We start from the raw sequence: 16,245 nt of genomic DNA, 5'->3' as shown, positions 1-16,245 counted from the left end.
GTTTTGCTTCATAAATAAGCATGGTGATTGCATTAGCTATATAGCTTTTTTATTGTAATAGATTTATCTTATGTAAATGCGTTTTTCCATGAATTTACACGCCTTTCCAGTCGCTTGAAAACGACATGAAAATATTACTTTAAAGATTAGACAATAGCAAGCATGCTTTTACTAGTTTTCTTCTTTTCAGCGTAAGAATCTTATCATCATCTCCGTTGTATAGTGACAGCATGCTAGTAACGGTGACGATTGTAATGCATCTGAGAAGGCGGCGGCTGCTGAGGATTGCTGATGGGAGGAGGTCTTGCTGATGGATAACCCTGTGTTATGCTTCCACTCTTCGGTAACTAAATGGCGCAAGAGAAAAAAACTATTCGTTGCTTTTTTTTGTTTTGCGATCATGATGGTCTGAATAAGCACATTTTACAGATAACAAACTAAGTCATGAAATTATGATGAGGTTAAATTTAACGGTTCGCTAAGGCTCGTTATAATTATGATGTGGTTAGAATGTTTGTGCAATTGATAGAAAAATAAATGTAAGAAAGCAAGGACGTATGTATAATTGTATTGCCTAACAGATCGTAAGGGTATATGTTGTTGTGTCAGTTTTTTGTTGTAAAGTTTCTGCAAAGGTGTCATAGCCATTAGAAATCGTATTATGTATATGGAGTTAATTTATTGAAATATTTAAGCACGATCAGATTAGTCACCATCCCTCGTGTTTATTAAACCAGAAGATGCAAGGCGTTTGCGTATTTTAGTAATGCCCAGTACACGTCGTTGGACATTTCTTTGCGTATGCCACATGCATTTTTAAGAGTTCAAAAAATAGGAAATATTAGATGTGTTGCGCAAACCAAAATCACAACAATGGTTGATTTCAGCAGATAGATATAGTATTGCTTGCATTGTAACAGAGATATATCTAGTGTTAAAAGTTAACAGAATAGAGAAAAAATCTAGTGTACTACAGAACAGAAAGATAATCGTGAGGTGTGTGAGAAAAGTGATACAAAGCGATAACCAAAAGCTTCAGCAATACTTGGATAAGTCAATGGCGCTTACTTGCTGATTGGTAGCAATTGCGTGCATTTGAATGGCACCTGGGCGAAGGCTTGGTGCATAAACGATACCATCTGGTAGATGCGAAGTCACAACACCGGGTTGGGTCGGTGGTGGACCTTGCATTTGCCTCAGATCCTTGCGATCGTCATGCTTCGCAAGCTCGATGTGATACGGTATCTTTTCGATTGTGATCGTTTTCATCTGAGGCGGGGGCTGATTATGCATTGCAGCCGCATTCTGGTCCAGACTTATGTGGAACATATTTGACTGGGTTGGTGGCAACGGACCAACTTTTCCGCCAACCACTAATTGTTCCGGTTTCGGCTGAGTCGCAGGTCCTGGTTGAGTTTGAATGTCTACGTATTGGCGCATGGGTATCGTCAGATTACTCTGGTACGGATACAAAATTTGCGGTTGTTGCTGACGCCCATCTTGCGGGTTTGTTGGCGGTGTTCCTGGATAGAACCCAACTGGTGGGCAATACTGCGATTCTGCAATGGAGAAAGTGAAAAATAATATTTCTCAAATCACGACAGGGACTTCCGTGTGAATTATCGCATTTGCATTTTGGCACACATACACACCCAAACAAACATTATCAATATCGCAACCATTATCGTTAATTTTACAAAGGCGAGTAATTTGTTATTGTAATATTAGTTTGGTTAAATCGTTTTAAATGAAAGAGGAACACACCATCATTTTCACTGTCAGCATGAGTGGTTTTGTTGTGTATGCTAATCTAAGCAACTCCTACATAGTGCAGTTCCGTCTTGAAGGAATTAGGTGCAGGCTGATTTTTGCTTCGCAATTATTTCTCTTTTATACTACCACGAACGATTAAACCCACATTTTTCGCAAATCCCATATCTACTAAATCGATAAATAAACTCACACACAGGCACACCCACACACTATTAGAAAATCTAATTCAAGATATACCATAAAACCATGTTCTACTTGTAACAAATCAACATAAAATTGTTTATTCAAATGGTAATGAAGGATACCTTTAGATAAATTCGTTCGACATTATTTCATTTTGATTTTTGGCTTTGAGTATATAACATTTATCCGAATACGATAGTTTTTGAAAATCCTATTAATATTTTATTGAACCCAGCATGTGGTGCCAGTGCACTATGAATTAAAGAATTCGCCGATCAAATTCGGCTACAAAAAAAATCAAATTCGGTGAAAATAAAATTCATATACACATTCCTCCTGCTTAATAAACATAAAATGAGAACAATCGAAATATGATGATAAAAATCACATGAATCTGTCCTAACAATATGGGTTCATATTCTTTGTTAAAGCACCTAATGATCGAAAGATGTTAAACAAATAATAAATCAAACAGATTTGCTAGACCTGCGGTTGGACGTACTCGTGCAAAATCATATCACAAAACGTTACCAAAGCGGGTGTAACACCAGGGTGATGAAGATATTTCAAGCGGGTATGTAAAAAAACGTATGCATTTCATGGGTGCGAGTGGGTTGAAGCATTAATGCGTTAGTTGTATGAAACGAAATGAAAGCAAATGACTAAATATTAATCGGCGCACACACTAAAGATTATTTATTCATTAGGATGAAGATCGTAATTATATAACATCCAACTAATCGTTGTATACACCATCATTACAGTTCCACTATGCCTCCGAAAGAATTGCTCTTAACATGACAGGGTTGTACTTTTATTTTTCAAAAATTGCTTAAAACCAAATGACTGATTGTAACCTTTTACATACAAGCAATTATTTTGGGGCAAGGGCATCCTATAGCCCGTGGATTATGGTATCGGGTAAAGATTAGAATGAAATCATAAACAATAAAATGAAGAAAAATATTTTATAAATTGAATTCAACTCACTGTTCCACAAAACGGCACGGGCCACTTCGCCGCCCCGTCTACCTTCCTCGATCTCTGTTATTCAAAAAGTTATCGTGTGAAACATCAATCGGAAACGTATTCGTAAAGATGTGACAAATCATACGGATAAAGAAGGCCAGAACGACGAGAAACAGATAAGAAAGGAAAAAAAGATTTGAGAACAAGAAATGAATTTCATAACACAATTTGTCAAGACGCCTGATAAGCATCTTGAAGCGGTGGTCATTCTTGGATTTGGTTGGAGCAGATATAAAAAAAGATAGTAAAACGGACGAGATTGTAAATATATGCATCCTATGGTGGAAAAAGTGAGAAAAACAATTTGCAGCTAACCATCCTGGTATGAGGGATGCCTTTTGAACAGAAGATTGACTTCTGAACTGAAGAATTGAGAGCTAGAAACGAAAATCATGGTTAAAGTATGGAAACAGATATATTCGGAAGAGAATCTGCAAATCACCAAAATCAAGCACATGGGCTTTTAGTTTGATTTGAAATGCAAGATCTCCAAGTTGCTACACTTTATCGTACTTTTCCAGGAGCTGCCAACTCTATTGCGAGACATCAATATCGGTATGAGACGTGTATGTACTTACTCTGCGGAGGAGGGTAAGGCTGATTGTTGGGGTTGGGCTGCTTATAGTAGCCCTGAATGTGCTGTGATGATGAAGGGCTGTGGGTGCGTTTTGCCGCATTCACCTGCGGGTTGCCCTGCAAGTTGGGGTAAGCGTCGTTGAATATACGTTCCGACGAAAGCAGAACTTCTGATGGACTCACTTTGTGCATCATATGCTGCTGGTGCGGGGGCATGGGCCGCTGGGGTAAGAATATTTGCTGAGGAATACTTTGTATCGCAAACATCTCTCTAAAAATGCAACCATAATGATGAACCAAATGAATCTCTAGAAACCTGTCTTTTGCACGCTCATACAAAACTTACTCTTTCATTTGCCGTTTTCGATTGTCGTCCTCGTTCAACACCTTTTTTAGCTGCAGAAATAGTTGCTGCTTCTCGTTCCGCAATTCATCTAAATTTTTTTCAAGCATCTGAATTTGTTCTTTTGTTTCCCCAAGCGTCATTACATCTTGTTTTTCCCTCTCTTCTCGTTCTCTACGCAGACGCTCTTCTTCTACCTCTGCCTCCAGCTCTACGTAAGCGATAGTAACAAAAAATTTAAAATATAAACATTTGATGCACACATCTTCAGAAGAATTTGTTCTTGTTTGAACCTTGTTTTTTCCGCTCTCGTTCACGCATTATGTGCCGTTTCAAGGCATTCCATAATTGTTCTTCTTTCTCTGTTTTTGCTGCAGGCTGTGTAGGCTGCTGAGCAGGCATTTTAAGGTACTTTTTCGCACTCATGTTGTAAGCAATTCCAAAACACACAGTCAACGAGCCACAGACCTATTGCTGATTTTCTACCAAATTGAAAAAAAAAAAACAACAAACGTATATTACGTTCTTATTTCTATTCTTACGTGACGAAGAACTATCTATGTTTTAATCACAAATGCACTTCAATAAATTTCCAAATACCCTCTGTTTTCTTACGTACTAAACAGCAGAAAAGACAAATATAAAATTACCAGTTTTTTGCTTACATACAAGCTCTAAAATACACGCTCTTTGACATCATGTATGTCATACCTGAAAAGTCGGAGAAATTTCAAGTCCCAATAGAATATCCGTTAAACATTTTGATTGGAAATGTGCAATTTTTATTTTGTAAAAGGTTCTGACCACAGAAACAAATCAATACATCATCAGAATTGTGAAGCTTTGGTGTTAAAATTGCTATTCTATTATTGTTTCAAAAATGTAAATTCATAAATCAATTTGCGTTAATGAGAGCCATACACGTGATTGGGTGAAATGTTCCATTTTCCCCAATAATTTTATAGGTGATATATACAATTTTGTCGTTAAACATCAACTTCTCACATTGGGGTGTGTATGAGTTGTTTTTTAATGAAAACAAATGATGTAAATGAATCGATTATTTGTTGTCTTTAAAAGAAGAAGCTTAGTAACATTTATTTTATCAGAAGCATGCTATCTGAGAGCATGTTGATGAACAATTCCGACAAGAACTGCAGTAAGTGTTCCGACAAATTCTGACAATTTTGACAGCTTTCAAGCAACGGCCACGTAAGCTGTCAAAAATTGCAATTTTGAGTCAATTCCGTATCTTTTTCTCGTTCCTCGAGGTGTTGATCAAATTTTCCTTTGATTAAGGTTGAGTGCGTATAGTTTTCTTTGAAGTTACTCGCCACGTTAGCTAACACGACGTAAGCAATATTTTAGTTTTGGATAATATTGATATTGTCGTTTAAAAAAGGACCCCTTTTATGCATGATAAATGCTAAGAGAGGCTGCAGTGCAGTCGCACTTGTGAAGTGTGTGCTCTTGCGTTGATAGAGTTAAATGATTACGAAAATTGGGCTCGCGTGTGCTGAGTTGGAAGCGATTGTGAGTGTTTCAAGGGCCACTGTTTTTGCAACAGCATTAGTGTTACGAAAGTGTGTGCCTGGTTATTCAGCGACTTCGTGAATATGTATTACGGTTTGCGGTTTGCTTAATTCACTGTCTACCTTGAATAGAATTAATGACCTCCGTTTCCTAATCAATATACTCCCGCGGCATGCTCGATTGAGATCGTTCTAAAGTGGTCTTTTGATGATGTGTGTGTCTTTCTAGAGAAAGGACTGTTTTCTGTAGACAAAGTAGGTCATTAACACTTAGCAAGGACATCCCAAAATTTGAAACATGATCGATATCTATCGCTCTCTGTTAACATGCTAGACCTCGATTTGGCTATTGATTTGGCCTAAATAGCGTCGTTGTTGGTGTCCTCGTGATTTTCTATTGAAATAAGTGGATCAGATCGTCGAGTTATGCTAATCTGATCGTATATGATCAAATCCAGCAGTATATGAGTGTTCGTTTGTACGAGCTGGTGATTGTATGAATAGAGTGTTGCCGAGCTTATCTTACCTAGGTTTTGGATTCTCATATTCTGTCTGATGGTTTTTACCCCTAACGTCATGGGTTTCCCGACCATATTTGGTTCATTCATATCGTGTGTTCGTTGAACTTGGATTTAAAACGTCTTCTTGCTACACCTCGCTATATCACGGTCTTGCTACATCACGTTATGACTTGGCTGTTTCTACACGCTGAAAATTTGCACGCCCTTGTGTAAAGTGCTTATCATAGGAGGTGTATTGAAGAAATATCAAATAAAACATGGATTTAAAGGCATATAGAAAACGAAAGTTTGTGACTAGTGTTCAGAGTGATACTCACGCACTGTGATCATTCGATAGAGGCACTACCCGGTTGGTGTGAACACCCTTTCTGTGTGCTGGGCCGAAACCGTTTAATGACGCTCAGCAACCATTCGCATACATGCTGAGCAAATCCAAGTGGAATAGTTTTGATGAAACAAAGGACCAACGATAACGATGCGCATTCTGTTATGTTCCGGTGCATAGAAGCAAACAGTGAATCACTTTAATGAATGAAATCAATTCAGAAAGATCAGACATAAACTTCGATTGTACCGTACGTGCATGTATAATTGTTAAACTTCATGAGAAACTTTTTTGATCTACTTAATCTATGGAATAGTAATATTTTTTGAAAAGTTTCATGAATATTCTTTGCATGCATAGTGGTAGAAATATGATGTTTTTATGAACAGGTTTAAGTGACGACTTAATACTACGTGCGTAGCTTAAACACGTGTTGTGGCATGTGCTTCCAACGGTTCAAAACAATTCGATGTATCCGAACGGTTAGTGCTGGGATGGCAATGTTTCGTATAGTGGACGTTTTGATTGTGTCGGTTCTCTACCTTATCAAAATATCACCTACGTGATAAGCCAGCGTTACTCACGATTGTGTCGTGTGCAGTTCCTTTCTCAGTGGACAATGTGGCTAGATTCAGATGAGGCATTGAACGACTGTTCTTGAGATTCGAGTTGAAGGATGTTCGTTCAGCATACCTGTTGGAATTGTCACGGTCATCGTGACGAGTTACCTTCGGCAGTGTATTGTTACATAGCGGAAGAGTTCTTTTTCCTTCTCTATTCCTTGCTTATGGTACTTTGCTTCCGGAATTATATTTGCACAATAAGGAAAAAATTCTTGGTAATGGAAATGACCCGCAACATTTGTATATCATGTCGAATATTTTTGTTTTTTGAACTTGAACAACTTGTTGGGCACATAAAATAATAATCCAAAGATTCCAAAGGTGATTGTAGTATTGTTGATACGTAACACGGAAAGGATGCATAATATCAAGGTGTTAATATTAAAAACTTGTGCATAGTTTGAGTGCCAGAACGTTCAGAATGTATTTCATTCATTTATTTATTTACTGCTTTATTGCCTGCAACGTGTCTTCCTTGCACAGTTTCTCTTTTTTTAAGACAAGAATGTTTCTAATATAATTGAGACGTTTTATCCCGTTTAACTGTCGGTGGATGTCAGTGACGTGACTAGATAATGCTTATTGTTTTGTCAACTATTTGGTTGGTTTTTGTTTTCATCTACATTTAAAAGATATTTTGAATTGATTTTCCATGAAGTATTCTTAGGACTAGGTTTCAATTTTTTCACATGCAATAAATACGTATTGTTTCATTTTTGCTTTAATATCGGATAACCAACACACAACACCAACAGTTGATGTACCGTTTCTTCCTCAGATTTTGCAAGACTCCGGGGAGAAACACATTCTGCCATTATCGTCGGGTAAACGATAGGAGCAAAGCAGGCTCTGTTAACATTTGCGACGGGCTAATTCCTTACGGGAGAGCTTTCTTTCTTGAACTAAATGTATTCCTCGAATCTGTCTTATCCGTTGTGTATTGTCACATCAGATAAGTTGATACCCCTTGCTTTGTTAGTAAGATTTACATTGTTATTAGATTCAGCAATAGTTAGTAATTTCATTTACGCTATGAGAAAACTAACTCTTCACGCAATATTTTAGGAGGATAGTCATTGACAGATCATCTCAAGATCAGGCTTTCAGTTATCTTTTTGCTTTGTTTGTTCTTCAGCGATGATTGCATATATTTACCGTCATTGTGCATAATATATTGAAACATGTTTTATTAGTTATTTTATGATGAGAAAAATAGTATTGTAATAATATGAAACTATTTTAATTGTAGGTAGAGCATCGCACTTAACATCTAGATGATGTCTAATCGACCTCAATATTATGGAATGCCAAATGGTTTCTCGCATTCTTCCAATGGCCAAAATCAGCAATATCAGCAAGAACAGCCACAGCTGCCTCAACATCCGGTACTACCTGAGTCACATTCGAAAGTAACGGTATTGGCTAATGGACCTCCACTAATGGCGATAGGCAGTCAGGCTCCAGCGAGTGCAGCACCAGCGATGAATGTTCCATTCACTATGACTGCAGGAGTTGGCGTATCTATGAAGACAAACCCTTTGCTGTTACAAGGATCAGTGCCTCCCCAATTTCAGCAAAACAGTCGTGTTCAAAGTATGTCGACTGTTAACGGGAATAGTACCACCTCGTCGCGAAATTCTTCACCAGCTCTGGGCAGTAATGGTATGACTTCAGTGCCTAGCACGTCACAGTTGGCGCCAGCTCAAATAGGTGTAGGTGGGGCAGCAGAGGGCCCTGTTCCTACCAATATCTACAGCAATAATAACCTTCCGCCGATGACATCTAGTCACAATCAGCCACCATCGGGTGCGCCCCATTCGATGCAGAGCAGGCAGAGTGCGCCAGGCTATAATTTAAGTCCGAACAATAACTGGTCTAGTGGTAATATGTATTCGGGTGGTGTGAATTCCATCGGTACGCCTCCAAAGACTGCATCAGGAATGTCAACGCCACTAAACGCTTCCACACCGACACTGACCGGTCCTATTTTACCTGGCGGACCGCAACTGCAAACACTGCAACAGTTGACGGCAAACGTGCAAGATTTGAGTTTGCAATCCGGTAACACCGTTTCACAAATGCCTGGAACTGTAAGTCAGCAGCAGAGTAATCAATTCCAGCAGTCTCAGCAATCGCTTACGGCTACAACTAATGGCGGCAACGTGCAAGATGGTCAGCAAATAAATGCAAATGGTACCACGAACTCGATGAATCAAGATGCAGGTCGCTCCGCTATTGGACATATACCATTGCCATCGAATCAGCAACAACTAGAGCTGCAACAGCAGTCGCAATTACAACAGCAGTCTCAGTTGCGCCCGCAATCACAAACGCATCATCAACAACAAATACTACAGCAGCCGCTATTAGTGCAATCCCAGTTACAACCTAAAAACCAATTACAACAGCAGCCTCAACTGCAACCGCAATCCCAGCTGCAACATGAACAAAAATTACAACAGCTGCCTCAACAGCAGCGTACGGTTATGCAGGAAACGGATATCAAACCGACTGGACCAGGTACTACGCAAGGCATTTCTCATTCAGTAGATAATTCTGTCCAACGTCCTTTGGGAATGGTGGGAGCACCTCCGCCTGTAATGTCCAGCGGAAGTACATCAGGTGTATCAAGCATGTCTGATACGCATATGAATAGAAGGCCGATGTATCCTACGGCAGTACAACCAGCACCTCAACCTCAGCAATTGATTACGCCTATGAGTAATGGCATTAACGTGCAGGGGGGACAACAAACAAACGCGAATCGTACTACGAACCCGATGAATCCAGATCAAGCTCGCTCTATTTATGGACATATGCCCATACCATTGAATCAGCAACAGCAACCACAGTTACAGCAATTGCAACAACAATCTCTCGTGCAGCATCAACAACAATTACAACAGACTCAGTTTCAGCGTACAATGCCTTCGGGTACTGTACCGAATGGACCTGGAACTAATACGTATGGCATTTCTCCACCGATGGGTAATACTGCTCAGCGTCCTTTGGGAATGGTGGGAGCAACACCGCCTGCAATGTCCCTCGGAAGCACACCAGGTGTATCATGCATAACCGATATGCCTGTGAATAAAAGGCCTATGTATCCTTCGGTAGCACAATCAAGACCTCGATTACCGAATGAAAACCTGCAACTTCAGCAGCAACATCAAGCATCATCACACAGCAACACACAACAACAGCACTATCAGCAACATAATCATATGCCACACGAGCAACAGCAACAGCAACAGCAACCTGTATATGGAACAGGTGAATATTCGGCTGATCCGAGTAGAAATGTTGTAAATGCTGGGTTCTCTCGTATGTGGGGCAACAATACAGTTGATTTGCTGCAGAACAGACATGTGCTACCCACGGATCAAGTTCGTCCTCCAACGATACATTTAGTGAATCCTTTTCACGAATCGGTAAATTGCCATCCGGAGTAAGTATATCTGTCATTTCTGCTTAAATACTTACGCTCATAACAAACTGTAATGTGATTTTTTCGTAAAATTTACAGCATATTTCGTTGCACTTTAACCAAGATACCAGAGTCGTCGTCGCTACTGCAGAAATCTCGTTTACCTTTAGGAGTATTAATTCACCCGTTTCGAGATTTAAATGTAGGTGTAAAACGTTAGTTAAATAGCTAAGTGTTTAGTTTATTTTTGAGTAACTGAAATATTGAGTTTTTAGGTTCTACACAGTTTCGGACAAGAAATGTAAAATTATTCACGATCATTTTCAAGGTTTCAATAGGGGAACTTTCATACTTTTTTGAATAATTTTTTAAATCAATACTTCTTTATGCTAAATGTATCTATGGCTCATATTTACAAAACATGTTAATTTCTTTGTTCTTTTTTCTATTCTTGAACAATTTCTCTTACATTACCATCTGCATCGTTCTATACAATTCTCATACCGTATAGTTCACACTAATGTTATCGATTCCCCATGAAATTGATATTTATTTGCTTTACAAAAAAAATCAATTTAAACAATGAAATAATGTAAGTGCATCCAGCACAGCTATATCGTTTAGTTAAATCTTTTGTGTTTTTTTTGTACATTCTTGTCATAATTAATAGGAATATTATATTTATTATTACGAATGAAATATTTAAATAGAATATAAATTATAAAATTGCTTTTTTTCTTCAAGAATTTACCTGTTATATCCTGCAACACAATAGTTCGTTGTCGTTCTTGTCGAACATACATCAACCCGTTTGTATTCTTCGCAGACAGTAAAAAATGGAAATGCAACCTATGCTATCGAGTAAATGAACGTATGTCATACTGTTCAAATTACGTATTTGGAAAGTGTTACGGCAATTTAGAAGTGATTTTTTTTGTTTATTTTCTCTGCGATAAACAGTGCCTGAAGAGTTCCAATATGATCCGGTTACAAAGACCTTTGGCGATCCGCTGAGACGACCCGAAATCAAATCCAGCACGATAGAGTTTATTGCTCCTTCAGAATACATGGTTAGTGGGACTAACTAAGCTAATAAATGAAAAAAAAAAGATCATGCTGAAGATTTATGCGGGTTTATCCATTGAAACACTTTTAGCTACGTCCGCCGCAACCAGCTATCTATCTATTCCTGTTCGACGTATCGTCTCTAGCTCAACAATCTGGATATCTGCACGCGGTTTGCAGTACACTAATGGATCATTTAGATTCTCTTCCTGGAGACGCCCGAACGCAAGTGGGCTTCATTGCGTTTAATAGTGCGATTCATTTCTATAATATTTCAGAAGAATACAACCAACCTCATGAGGTTACGGTGCTGGATGTAGAGGGTAAATTATTTAACAAGTGTTGGTAATTTTTTGGATCGTTCATCTAATAGATAAATGATTCCTTTGTACTCTACAGATGTGTTTCTTCCATACCCAGACAACCTGTTGGTGAATTTGAAGGCATGCAAAGAATTGATTAAGGATCTGCTGAAACAGTTGCCTAAACGGTTTGAACACACGCATGATACTCACAGCGCCCTAGGGGCTGCATTGCAAGTTGCATTCAAATTAATGGTAAGCAACGGGGAAATTTTGAACTGCAACAAGCTATACAGGCGACAGTTGATAATATTCAAAACACATTCAAAATTGCTTTTTGACACTGCAATTAATTACAACTGAGACTTGCCAATTTTACCTAATGCAAAGCCAAATTAGTATCAAAGTCCTAAACACAATCAAGTAGAGAATAAGTTTTTACTTTCATTTGTACAGGGAATAACGAGGGTGTTTCTTAATTTAAAAACTTCAATTAGGAATTCTAGAATCCAAATGGAATCAAATGTAGTTTTAAAATATTTATTGTATTGTGTGTTATTGTATCTAGCAAAAAAAAACCTATCTTGAGCAGTAAAATTCAAAATATGTTATTTGAAATTAGCTCAAATACTATATTTTGTTATTATTTACTTTCAGAGTGCCTCCGGTGGACGTGTAACGGTGTTTCAGACATGCTTACCAAATCATGGGCCAGGAGCATTACAGTCTAGGTATATAGTTCATAAAAACTTCCTTCGTGTCCCATTGTAACTTGTCTGTTGATACTAAAAAAAGACAACTGTTGATACTAAAAAAAGAAATAATATTTCTCTTGTAGAGAGGATCCAAACAATCGTTCGTCTAAGGAAGTGGCTCATCTTGGACCGGCAATAGATTTTTATAAACGACTTGCTTTAGATTGTTCTGGTCAACAAATTGCCGTGGATTTATTCTTATTGAATAGTCAATACTGTGATTTAGCTACAATTTGTAAGTGGCTTTGACGTGCATGACAGATAGCAGAAAATTTCATAATGACAAAAATGTGATTTATATTTGTACTTTGTGATTATTACAGCTGGCATTAGTAAATTCAGTGGTGGTTGCATGTATCACATCCCGCTGTATAGTGAGTCTAAACCACACCTTGTGAAAACTCTCCGCAACTCCTTCGAACGCTATCTCACGCGAAAGATTGGTTTCGAGGCGGTGATGCGGGTACGATGCACTCGGGGGCTAGCCATCCATACATTCCACGGAAATTTCTTCGTCCGTTCGACCGATTTGTTGTCGCTACCAAACATCAATCCTGATGCAGGTTTCGGGATGCAGGTATGCCGACCAAGGTCTCGTAGCAATGTAAGCATATACCAACCATGTTTCTTTCGTGACTGCATTCCAGATAACGTACGAGGAAAATTTAGCCGAGTGCAAAACAGTGTGCTTCCAGGCAGCTCTGCTTTACACTAGTAGCAAGGCGGAGAGGCGTATCCGGGTGCATACGCTGTGTATTCCGGTGTCGGCAAGTTTGACGGAAATCATGTACTCAGCTGATGCGCAGTGCATAGTTGGGTTACTTTCAAAGATGGCCGTCGATCGTTCGCTGGGGTCAAGTCTTTCAGACGCTCGAGATGCCTTCATTAATGCGATAGTTGACATATTTAGTGCGTTTAAGATTGCTCAGAATCTACCGCAAAATTCTCGTACGATAGTGGTCCCGGAAAATTTGCGGCTGCTGCCCTTGTATATTTTGGCCTTGTTGAAACATGTAAGTAGAAATTCGTATAGACGTTGGGATGATTAATTCATTTTTAATGTACACTGAGAGCATGCTACGAGTAATTGTATGTTTTTGTTTTAACTTTCAGCCCGCGTTCCGGACCGGGACTAGCACCCGCTTAGACGATCGCGTTTATGCAATGTGTGAAATGAAATCCCTGCCGCTAGATCAACTCATGCGATACATTTATCCCGATTTCTACGTATTGGACTGCTTATTCGTTTCCGGTACCAGCGGTTACGTTGATGACGAACACAAGCTGCAACCTCCGCGATTACAGCTGTCTGCAGAAAAGTAAGCATGAATCGTGATAAATTCTGTGATATGTGTCTTCATGATGACTTTTATTATTTTTTGCAGGTTGGATTCTCGCTCCATGTTTTTACTCGACTGTGGCGCAATCGTGTACATTTATATAGGTTCGAACGTGTCGTCTAGTGTCGTTTATGATATTCTAGGTACGATTTTGATTTTTACAATACATGCCAGAACAATATGACCTAAGCATATCTGTTGTTTCAGGTTATAATTCGGTGGTGGAAATTCCTGATTTTTGCATCGCATTACCTAGTCGCGGAACGGAAGCCAGTGAAACACTGTGGAATTTCCTAGAATCAATAAATGAAGATAAACCATACACATCATATGTGCAAGTGATACGGTAGGTGGAAACGGTTGATTTGTTTAAATATTTATTTTGCAACTACTAGACGTTTGCCATCGATCTTGCTCTAGTATATTTGTATGCTGTGCCTCATTAAATGACACAAGGTTCACATCAAACGAGTATCATGTCTTGCATTTTTTCTTCTCTTTTTTAACAGCGATACGAGCCAATTCAGATACCTACTGGTGGAAAAGTTCGTGGACGATCGCAATTCAAATGCGTTGTCGTACTATGAATTTTTGCAGCATTTGAGCACACAGATAAAGTAAATGGCGCTTTAAGCGTGCATACCGTTGGGCAAGCAAGCAACCTAAGATGGTCAAATATGGGGTTGTTTTAACACAAGAACTTGAAGGTAAACATTAAATGCTAGTAAATATTATCTTAATGTGAATAGTGTATCCTGTCAAACGTACTCCAAACATCGGGCAAAATAAACACGAACACATCCTACGCATCCTGGAGAGCAGTTATCGAAATAAATTTCGAACGATTTTAAAATACTACAATGAAAGTGTTGGAACAATAACATCAATACTGAACGAGCTAGATAGTTTGTTTAGCGATTTAAGGACATGGCAGGGATGTAGGTTGATGAACGAAACTTGTGCGAATGCATGATCCCTAGCTGTGTAACTTTGAAATATTATGAAAATATTTGCGAGCCACAAATGAAGCGAATATTGTTTATAAGAAAGAAACATGTCGCTTCTATGGTAATTATTGCAGGTAGTGTGACAGGTGGAGTGAGGCAGCGTTGATAAACTAGTTTTAATATAGGAAAAAAAATAAATAAATCAATATTTAACACAATGGCATATTTCAATGAACCAAAAAACTTTGTTATATGCAAATCATTTTGAGCAAGTCGTAGCGAACAATACAATCCAAAACGAAAAGTCATACGAAGGTGGACAACGTAGTATCAACATTTTTTTTGCGAATAGTTAAATAAAATGATTACCGAATAATAGTAAATGATGTTCGAATTGGGACCGCATTCGTTTTGGAAAAGGAAACGATAATTGACCAGCAGCGAATAATGAAACTAGAAAACGTAGCATACATCAGAAGCATTACATCGTGAATAATAGCCTGGTGTACGTAAATTCTGTTGCACGATAGAATTACAATGCAATTCCAGTTACAGTTGCAGTTGTAATGAATTACAGGCAATAAAATGCAAAATTTAAAGCTTTCATTTGTTATTTATGCATTGCATCGATGAAAAGTTAACAAACTTCGCAGCAAAAAATACGGATGCAACTACGATTTCTAAGGTAGTTACGAATTTGCATTGGCAGTTATGAGTATTCCTTCGGATAGTGCAACATACTTATGTATTTATGTGGTTTTTTTTTCTTGGGTTGGTTATGTTAATGCACATTATAGCATGCGTTTGCGTTTCGCCCGATATTACTGCAATGGGCATATGAATCGAGTGTCACAGCTTTGTTCGCGTTGGCAGGTAAAGGCAGGTATACAGGAAATAGTTACTACTTTGCGTTGGTTATTTGTGCGTTATTGTTGTAAAATTTATGTTGCCGTTGGGTTTGCCCGTCCAGTTGAATAGATTACTCGCGCTGTCGAACGCGCGAGCCAGATAATACACATTCAGAATGCATGTCGATAGAAATTCTCATTCGGTGACTAAGATACAGGTGGCAAGGTTCAACTAAGTCTACCGACAAGGGATTCATAACAAGGGATAAATGAAGTATTTGGTGTAATGTATATCTATCATGTAAAGCTTATAAATTTGAGATAAATTATCAGTCAGCATACCATCTAGTGTAATTTTCCTTTAATTAGTTTGATGTTTTTTGTGGGAGTTTGACCTAAACGATCCGAAATTAAATAATAGGTAAATATACACCTGCTAACTAAACCATATAACTAAATACCGTTGTCTAACGACATTGGACTATCATTTAAACTTGTTCAGCATTTGCTTGTCGCAAACGCATGTTTGAATTGTATTCCCTTTCGATTTGTGCAGGTTATTGAAAATCTAATTAGTTCTTCATTTATTTGTACGTCAAATGCGCCTTAACACGGCAACTGGAAGCTCGTAGATTTTTATGGTTGTGGTCGAAGGA

General features: G+C 38.4%; 2 protein-coding genes across 2 annotated transcripts; one reads left to right on the top strand and one right to left on the bottom strand.

Moving 5' to 3' along the window:
- Positions 1 to 61: 61 nt before the first annotated feature.
- On the bottom strand, positions 62 to 4,544 carry LOC128725237 (uncharacterized). The gene is made up of 7 exons (XM_053818962.1): positions 4,505 to 4,544; positions 4,198 to 4,386; positions 3,908 to 4,115; positions 3,564 to 3,832; positions 2,947 to 3,000; positions 1,069 to 1,559; positions 62 to 347 (listed from the first exon to the last, which is right to left on the bottom strand). The coding sequence occupies exons 2-7, from the start codon at positions 4,328 to 4,330 to the stop codon at positions 234 to 236; spliced, it is 1,269 nt and encodes a 422-aa protein (XP_053674937.1). The 5' UTR covers positions 4,331 to 4,386; positions 4,505 to 4,544; the 3' UTR covers positions 62 to 233.
- Positions 4,545 to 8,179: 3,635 nt separating this feature from the next.
- Positions 8,180 to 15,921, top strand: LOC128724207 (protein transport protein Sec24A). The gene is made up of 14 exons (XM_053817973.1): positions 8,180 to 10,353; positions 10,432 to 10,534; positions 11,077 to 11,203; positions 11,293 to 11,402; positions 11,489 to 11,720; positions 11,797 to 11,954; positions 12,357 to 12,430; positions 12,538 to 12,689; positions 12,778 to 13,031; positions 13,102 to 13,467; positions 13,568 to 13,773; positions 13,840 to 13,937; positions 14,002 to 14,140; positions 14,304 to 15,921. The coding sequence occupies exons 1-14, from the start codon at positions 8,180 to 8,182 to the stop codon at positions 14,413 to 14,415; spliced, it is 4,305 nt and encodes a 1,434-aa protein (XP_053673948.1). The 3' UTR covers positions 14,416 to 15,921.
- Positions 15,922 to 16,245: the final 324 nt, after the last annotated feature.

This window comes from Anopheles nili, chromosome 3, assembly GCF_943737925.1.
Source record: "Anopheles nili chromosome 3, idAnoNiliSN_F5_01, whole genome shotgun sequence".
Taxonomy (NCBI): Eukaryota; Metazoa; Arthropoda; class Insecta; order Diptera; family Culicidae; genus Anopheles; species Anopheles nili.
Note: the sequence above shows the minus strand (reverse complement) of the source record. Positions and strands in the feature narration are given on the sequence as shown.

Excerpts from the sequence above, each read along its gene's own strand:
- LOC128725237 (XM_053818962.1), bottom strand. The coding sequence starts at position 4,330 with ATGAGTGCGAAAAAGTACCTTAAAATGCCTGCTCAGCAGCCTACACAG. Across the intron at positions 3,001-3,563 it reads GCCTTACCCTCCTCCGCAGA|AGATCGAGGAAGGTAGACGG; the intron begins GTAAGTACATAC and ends TTTGAATAACAG. Across the intron at positions 348-1,068 it reads CAATTGCTACCAATCAGCAA|TTACCGAAGAGTGGAAGCAT; the intron begins GTAAGCGCCATT and ends TGCGCCATTTAG.
- LOC128724207 (XM_053817973.1), top strand. The coding sequence starts at position 8,180 with ATGATGTCTAATCGACCTCAATATTATGGAATGCCAAATGGTTTCTCG. Across the intron at positions 10,354-10,431 it reads TCGGTAAATTGCCATCCGGA|CATATTTCGTTGCACTTTAA; the intron begins GTAAGTATATCT and ends TAAAATTTACAG. Across the intron at positions 14,141-14,303 it reads TCATATGTGCAAGTGATACG|CGATACGAGCCAATTCAGAT; the intron begins GTAGGTGGAAAC and ends CTTTTTTAACAG.